We start from the raw sequence: 8,853 nt of genomic DNA, 5'->3' as shown, positions 1-8,853 counted from the left end.
TTAAAATCCTCCCACTAGTACTAAAAGCTGATTCTAAAGCTACTATAGTGATTGGAATAGCCAAAATATCACGAGAAATTAGCCTCAAAGTGGGATAACAAATTCCCTCCAACTTCCACCAACCAAGGACATCAAAATAATCATTCTCATCGCGAGGAAGAGTTTCGTCATCCAAATAGCGATCTAGCTCATTCTTACTTCCAATAAAGCTAGTAGTCTTCTTATTTGCAGCAAGCGTTTTAAAAATTGACAACACAACAGCTACACTAACTGAAGAAGAAACATCACCAAATGATGTACCCACAAACTCTTGCTCATTCACAAGGTAACATTTCATCAAATAAATTAGCAATTGATGGGAATCTGCAATTGATGGGAATCTGTAACATATTTTTCGACTGCTTCTTCATCAAAAAAGGCAATGTAGCAAGCATATAACATTATCATCTTATGATGTGGACCAAGAATAACAGCAACAGCCATAAGACCATAGATGTTAGCCCAATACTTATCATACTTTGCTATCATGGTAGCAGACATTTTTCTAATAGTTTCATCTTCATCATAACTCCAAGAGTTGATTTTAAGTTTAATCTCACATACTTTAAGAAAGAAAATGTTAGCTGTCACATATTTTGTCCTAGAAAATAACCCAATGAACTTATAGAATAATTCTAATTTCTCACAAACAGTAGTAGCAAATATCTAATCATTTTCTAATGGACAAACATAGTTCCTATCAAGCTCATTAAAACGTTCAAAAACCTTACTATAAGGTATAGCAATACTAAGCATGATATAGGTTGAGTTCCACCTAGTTTTGTAATCTAGGTGCAACTTCTTATCCAATTCAATATTTTCATCTAGAGTCGTTTTCTCAAACTTTTCATACCTCTTTGATGTAGCAACCCAATAAGCAACACTATCTCAGATGTTTGCAACCGTCATTCCAATGACTTCCATGCCATCTTTGACGATGAGGTCAAGAATATGTGCACAGCACCGCATATGCATCAATTTTCCTTTCAATAGTATGTTAGCTGCCCCAAGCCTTGTCTCCATTAAGCCAATCATGCTTAGTATTGTCAAGGGTCACAATTGATACCCTCCGATCAAGATCACAACTGTGGAGACATTTGTGCAATGTATTACAGATATCCTCTCCAGTATGAGGGCATGTCACATACATAAATATACACAAAAGAATGCAATAATTCAGCTAGACAATTACATAAATATACAATCTAGACAACAAGCAAATAAAGAAAATATACACTAAATAGTGCAATAATTCAATTGGACATCAAGCAAAATTAGATAATCACCTCAATATGCAGCTTTTAAGCTTCCACGAGTCATCTGATGTCCGGTGACTGTCATATAGCCTCTTTTTTTTTCATTATTAGCTGTCCAAAAGTCAGTTGTAATAGCAACACGACAATTAGTCCTTTGCAAGAATATCCTAGCTTTCCTTTTCTCTCCCTCATAGAAACTCAAGATGTCTCTTCTAATAGTATTTCTAGTTCCCATTTTAAACAATAGAAACTCAAGATGTCTCTTCTAATAGTATTTCTAGTTCCTATTTTAAACAAAGGTTGTAATGCACTAACAAATTTACGAAAGCCATAGTGATCAACAATGGACAATGGGTATTCATGCAGTATAATCATGGAGAAAAAAAAGCTCTTCTAGCTACATCTTGATCAAACATATAGTTCTCTACAGCCACTGCCCCCTTTTCAGTGCTTCCAAACCTCAAATTAGCTTGGATTTTCACCCCTGGTTTCTTTTTATTGTACATACAAGTTTTCAAATGAGTTTTTAAATAGGTTGTACCATTTCTTGAGGTGGCTGAAAGCTTCTTCTTGAAGTGGTTGCACTTAGCCTTCCAAACACCATCATCACACACTTTTTCAAAGTTGTTCCACACTGCTGAAGTGAGCTTTCTCTTTGAGCCAGCAGCAGTAACAGCTTCTTCGTCCTCCCCCTCTGATATGTGCACAACATCCATGTCTTCCTCAATACCAACTGCACCCACAAGAGGACTAGGCGCAGTGGTCGCATGGGAGGCTTGCAGTTGGGAGCTACTAGGGGTTGACATTGCAGCTGCATTCACAAATGAACACAAATTACCACTCCAGTCACAAATTAAACTAGCTAGTAGCACTCCATGCACAATTGTCCATTCAATTTTGGGCTACCTACATCAACAAGATTACAAGATGAAGAATATGCTTGCCTTTGTAAGGATGCAGCGTGGTCGGCGAGGTTGTCGGGATCTGATTGTGGGCGCGTCACGCCGCCTCGAGCCCCCTTTGGTGGCAGGCAGCTGGATTTGGATCCAAGACTGGGAGGGGGGCACTGGGCCGAATGGGAGGGGGTACTAGGGCGGTGGCGGAGGACTGGTCGACGGTAGGGCGATGTGGAGGCTGGAGAGTGACTGGCGACAGGGTAGTGTGGAGGCTGGTTGGCCGTGTGGAGGCGAGCCTAGCATTGCCGTAGCGAGGTGGCTAGGACTCTTGGTGGGGGGGGGGGCCTGACGGCGAATTGGCAGGCCCAGCGGGCGGCGACTGACAGGTGGGGGGCCTGCAGGTGGTGGCTGACAAGGAGGTATGAAGAAGGAAAGCCTAGGTGGCAATTGATATATATACCAACTTCACTTGAGGGCTCACATGTCAGTTAATTGGAGTGGGTATGACAGGTTTGCGGGCGCGGGTTTTATTTTTATTGCCCATTAACTTTTGCCTGTTGGGTTTAAGATGAAACCCATACCTATGCCCGTTAACAGACATTAACACCCGCATCCGCGCCTATTGGGTTTCTTGCGCACGGGCACGTGGGCATTCTCTGCCTATTGCCATATTTATGCACAACGTCCATCCAATAGAAGTCTTGCGAGCCAATAAATTACCAAAATCGATCAGGTCATCTCGATCTCGTCTGCATATATTCGATCAGCATTCTAGAACCAGATCATGCTTGAAAGTGAAGCTGATAAGCTAGCTAGCTTAGTTCTGAACCATACAACAACCTAAGTACAGCAAGTACATACGTATATGGTACTATACTCTTTTTTCTCAAATACGCAATAAAACTGCGCATGATTACATTAAGAAGGAGAAAAGAGTTCGAACAAACGACCTAGCGCACGACTCGCGCCAGGACATCAGCCATTACACAAGAACCACTAGAAGGAAAGGACACACAAACTCACAAACGCTAACAAACTTCCATTAAATCTCAAAGACTACAAGGACCCCAACTGATATACATGCTACAAAGACCAAGAATTAATACATAGAAAGAGGAAAAGGCGTGAGTCCAGCGTAGATGCTTTACATACGCTACTATACGCTAGCTTCTCCAGTTCGATCTCCTCGTACATAGAAAGAGGAAAAGGAAAAACATGCATGCTGGTAGCTAGGCTAGAACAGCAGCTCGATCTAGGTCCTAAGTAATGGCAGGCAATGCATGGCGTGAGTGGCTGAGAGTGGCTCAGAGCAGCTCGTTCCTCTCGTACATGACGTTCCACGAGTCCAGCGTCGGGAAGCACGGCTGCTGCTGCTGCTGGAGCTGGTGATGAAGCGACGCCACGTCGCCTGGCGCCACGGCCGCCAGCAGCGGGTTCCCGAACGCGCCGGCGTGGGTACTGTCCGCGGCCAGCAGCAGGGACGCCTCGAACGTCATCGGCAGGATGCCTGCGGCGGCCTCGGCCGGCGACACGGGCTCGGCCTGGACGCCGGTGATCTGCTGCACCATGATCCGGAAGTTGGCGGGGTCGGTGCTGATGTACGTGGTGGGCACGCGCTTGGACGCCCGGGACCGCCGCTTCCCCGCGCGCCCGCCCGCGGGCGCCAGCTGGTGCCGGCGTCCGCCCGGGGAGCGCCGCGGCGAGTCGGCGACCAGCACGGACTCGCAGGTGATGTGCGGCGCGGGCGCGGACGCGTACGCGAGGTCCGCGAGCAGAGGCGAGTGCTGCTGCGCGGGCGCCGAAGAGGAGGAGCCGGCGGAGTCGGACATGGAGAAGTAGAGAGCGCGCGCGATGGCCGCGTCGGCGAAGGAGCTGGCAAGGAGCGCGGCAGGCGGCGCCAGGCAGGAGATGGCGTCCATGGCTTGAACGAAGCTGAGCTGAGACTGAACCCGGAAGCCTAGTGGCTAGTGTGAGTGTAGTACACACCGGAAGGAGGAGCCGAGTAGGAGGAAGGCGAGGGCCGGGGGGAGTGGGAGTAGGGGGAGGTGGGTGTATATAAAAGAAGCCGGGGAAGAGGGGCGGGCGGGTAAAGAAGGGATGGGGACGGGAAACCGCGTGGGGGCGTGGGCGTCGGCGTGAGGGGTTTTGTCTCGGTGTCGGAGGCCACCGCCAGCCGCTGGAGTGAAGCGAACGGCGAACATTCCTGCGAGCTGCGGACCGGAACACTCTCCGAGGGCAGAGGGTGGTGGGTGGCAACCGCCAACCATGCCGTGCGACGCTTTTCGGCCAGATTGACCTGTGAACTGTGGTCGACCGACGGCGAGCTTTGCCTATGCCCAGTGTGGACGCAGCAGCCACTCCCGTACGGGCAAAGAAACGACGACTTCCCCGGGAACTCTGACTGATTGGGTTGTCGGCCGGGCAGTGCAGATCTTAGCTTTGCATTGCCTCACGACAAATCGGTGACTGTCAGTCTGACTGAGGCACAAAATTTGATCTTTTTAACAAGTTTTATTGAACAACCAATCTATCACTGGGACGAACTCGATCTCTAAATCACACACTGGCACGAAGGAAGAGGCAGCAAATGTTACTATACCCGTCCCGTCCATTCATCCGTCACCCGTCAATTCGCGGGAATATAGGGGGTGGGCTCGTTGTCGCTCTCACCGGGGATTTCTTTTTCCGGCGAGATCTCTCTCTAGACTCTACCGTCTAGGCAGCCCCTCTCGAACGGTAACAAAAAGAGCAGAATCACATCGACCTGTCCCTCCATCTACGCTTCGCTTGCTCACTCTCTGTCTCACTCCCTTGATGCTAGTTTTTATTTTAAGATAAAAGAAAAAGTTTTGGTTTTTTCATCAACTAATACATACCGTCTGTGTTCATTGTTACAATATTTCATCATAAAAATTAAGAGAAATAAAAAAGCTGTCGAGGTAAAGAATAAGTAGTCACTATGAGGAGGGCTCGGGCCGGCAGATGCTAGCTGATAATTGATATTTTTAAAATCATTACTCTCACATCACTTACTTAATTAATCTAATCATATTTAATGCTTCACTTATTCATTTCCTTCACTATTCATCTTTGCGGAGAGTGAAATCGTGGACCGACACAAGACAGTGCTAGAAGACAGCTTGACATACGCATGTGATGGTCTAGCAGACGGACATGACGAGCGCGCAATGGGCATGATAATGGTTGGCGGATCGAATAGAGCATGCAGGACGACCAGACCAGGTTGGGCGTACCCACCCCGTAATGATGACTAAAAGTAGTTTTGTTAGGAATAAGTTAGCCACCGTATTTTAGTATAATCTATTTATATGTATATTTTAACTTCTACTATATAAAGAAAGAAGGATCGAACATGTAAGAAGGGCCTCCGCGCAGAAGTTTATCAACCAACTTATGCTAGTGGAAGCATTAGCGAAAGATTTGGCTGTCGTCATGGTTGATTGCTCATTTGCTCCGCCAGAATCTCGACGTACGCGATCACCATCCCTCGGTGCGGTGCCAGCCTTTGAAAACCAGCCAGGCCCCGGATTGCTCCTCTGTTTACTCACTCATGGAGATTCTGCGTCCACTGTATAGCGAATGTGATTAAGAATAAGTTTTCACTTGTACCGAGCGAACCATCTGGATTCCGGGCGCTTAGTGCGCTCCTCCGATACAGACTTACTTTTTCATGATCCGATCGTCCCTTGTTTGGGTAAAAAGCAGAGGTGAATCCACACCTATCTTCAGAAACGGGGAAACTTTTCTTTTTTCCCCACCATGTATCGCAAGAAAAGGATCGTATGCTAGCAGCGTAGCACTGCATACATGTTCTTCCTGTGATGGAGTCATCAGTGTCGCCGTAGGCGACACAATATTGAGCTCAAACGAATTACGTAATCCTCGAGATATGCGGTTCGGTTGGGTTGACCTGGAGCACAAGTCCAAATGTGTGTTCAAAACACGACTGCAGATCTTCCATGGCGCCTGCTTCAGTAGCCACTACTGTCAACATGGACAGTCTCAGTTAGATGGCTTTGGTGGAACGGAGCTGTTGCGTCAGGGCACTCGACGAACTTGGTGACTATGGCAGGGGTGGCAGTGGATGGGATACGAGGGCATCACGACAGAGGTTATGGTCTATTTCGAGAAATCGGAGCTGTTTGGTCACAGAGTGTGATAAGTTTGGCAATGATGAACTGTTCGTGGACATCACGTGTGTTTGTTTCTAGAGTGTAGTGATGTTTGTCTTTTTGTTGTTGGTACTTATGTTATTGGATTTTTTTTTGCTGGTTGGCTCTGATTTAAACGGATAGTTGTTAAGATTTTTTTTGCCTATTTTTTCTCGGGGCTAATCTTTTTTTCTATAATTATATCGGTATTGCTGCTGTATTGGGTACTGCCTTCTCACAAACTTTCTGCATTTTCTCAACTCTGCGTTCTGCACCAGAAACCAGCATGCAACTCGATCGAGTCTGAACTCTGATGCCGCAGACAGATAATAGTGTTTTATGAACAACTTGTACAAGAATAACGCGTTTGCAAGTGCTACAGCAGCATGGCAGCACACAGAGACGAGGAGCACGTGATGATCTGACAACAGACAGCATGGACGCTTACAGATTACACGAAACTGAACAAGTTTGACGGGTTCCGACATTTGTCAGCGTTGAAATCCTTCAGTTCAGCAGCCAACTACTCCAATCAAACTGAAGCCCACTGGTCAATACGGCCAACAGGGGGGTACTAAACTACAGTTGAAGCGGATCGGAGAACGATGCAATCGATCGGGAGGCATGGTTTTTAGATTAGATAATCAAGACATCCCATGAGGCATTCCCTTGTACTAATTGAGTGCTTTGGAAGACTTTCTTGTGCCATTGGGTCCATCAAACACTCGATTACCTCCACTAATACTACCTTACCGCTCTTGATTCTTGCATCCATAGGTCAGTGTCATCTGGAAAGTTGAAATCTACTCTGACATGAGAAAAGTAGTTTTCTTCTTCAGGCAACTAATCCAGAATGCAGTCTGTAAAATGTAAGACGTAACTGATCATCAAGTAGCATTCATCTTTGACATCAGAAAAATGGAGCTATATAACAGCCTTGCAAACAACAATTGGGTCAGACTTGTAACTGTTTCAGCAATATCCGCTGAAAAACTGATGATCGCCTCAACTCTTTTTTCAGTCTCAGGAGCAAAATATGTGACGAACATTAGCTTCAACTTGAAGTCCGAATGACGGAGTTATGAGGGCATGATGATATCAACCTGTGGTAACTATCTACTGTTCATTATTTTAAGGTTGCATACACATCAGATGCTCCAATATAAAATTCTTCATGTGATACTGCGCCTGTTTGACTTATCGCACCTGCTCCCTCATCCCCTTGTTCCGCATTATGAATTTCTGATCTCAACAAGTTTCAGAATATCCGTACAGATCTAACAGAGCGCCCTTCAGAATAAAATAACTGTACCTACCAAACCATGCCGGATTCCCTCGGATGAATTAGGAAAGCATTTCAGCTTGGACCATCTCCTTGTCCTGCTTAATTCCCTTTGACATGTAGCAGATCATGCGTGGATATGCTGTGCTGGGAACATCCCTATCCGTAGGTCAATGCCTTTGCCCCATCGTCAGATCGAGTGGGTGTGCCCCGGAGCTTTGTCTAGTTTTTTTGCATGGATGTTGCTTCTGGTTTCAAGCATCCTTCTCTCTCCAGCATTATGCTATTAAACCAACGCTGCACATCAGCATGACATCGCTTAATCTGTTCTTGTTCATGTGCTGGGAGAAAAAAAAGATGGAAAGTAATGGTGAAAAGTTTTGAATCCTTTTCTGGGTTTGATCCGAATATGCACATAGTGTCAGCAAGTTGATGGCTGCTATGATAAAACTATGCAGGCGACTGAGGCGAGTTGGCAAACAGGCTGCACGAGAAACAAAGCACATCATGATGAGCACAATGGCTTTTGACTTTGGCTGCGCGCGTACGTAGTGGGAGGGGGAGGGGGAGGGGGAGGGGGAGGGCTTCAACTCCACTTGCAGTTTCTTATGGCCAGGAATCTGGTGGACCTGCTTGTTCGTTTCCTAGAGGTCAGATGCATGCGTTGATTCTTTCCATTAAGGTATGTTTAATAGTTATACATAGTTACCATATTTTAATTGGGAGTACACTTTTCAAAATATATACTGATACTGTCGTTTACAATTTCTCATACCTTAAAAAGAAGAAACGTGCTGATGTGACTTGCAAGTTCTAGTTTTTTTTTTATCTCTTTTCTTTAAGAGTTATTATTTGCTACATTCTCTTCCTGTAAAATATGAAGAATCGTGCTAGTTATAATATTAAGAATTATGCTCTCTCAGCTAAGAGATAGCAACTATATTCAACTGTTATAGATGCCCTTAAACTACTACGTCGCGAAGTACTGGCGGAGCTTGAATGCTAGGCTGGTCGTTTGGCCACGAATGCATTCCTGTGCTGTCAAGTGTCAACCAGTTGAATGTTTCAACATGCAAGCATCCTTTGCCTGGCTGGGGCACTCAACTGTTCGTCAATGTCAAGACTCAAGAGTGATGCACCATTGTTTCACAGATGAAAAGGTCAGAATGGACAACATTGCAGACACAGCTTTCCTGTGGACACGATAA

General features: G+C 45.8%; 1 protein-coding gene across 1 annotated transcript; it reads right to left on the bottom strand.

The window, feature by feature from the left end:
• Positions 1–3,279: 3,279 nt before the first annotated feature.
• LOC133892892 (calmodulin-binding protein 25-like) lies at positions 3,280–4,236 on the bottom strand. Its single transcript, XM_062333881.1, has one exon. The coding sequence runs from the start codon at positions 4,108–4,110 to the stop codon at positions 3,496–3,498; it is 615 nt and encodes a 204-aa protein (XP_062189865.1). The 5' UTR covers positions 4,111–4,236; the 3' UTR covers positions 3,280–3,495.
• Positions 4,237–8,853: the final 4,617 nt, after the last annotated feature.

Source organism: Phragmites australis, chromosome 15 (genome assembly GCF_958298935.1).
Source record: "Phragmites australis chromosome 15, lpPhrAust1.1, whole genome shotgun sequence".
NCBI classification, from domain to species: domain Eukaryota; kingdom Viridiplantae; phylum Streptophyta; class Magnoliopsida; order Poales; family Poaceae; genus Phragmites; species Phragmites australis.
The sequence above is the reverse complement of the archived record's forward strand: the minus strand, read 5'-3'. Positions and strand labels throughout refer to the sequence as shown.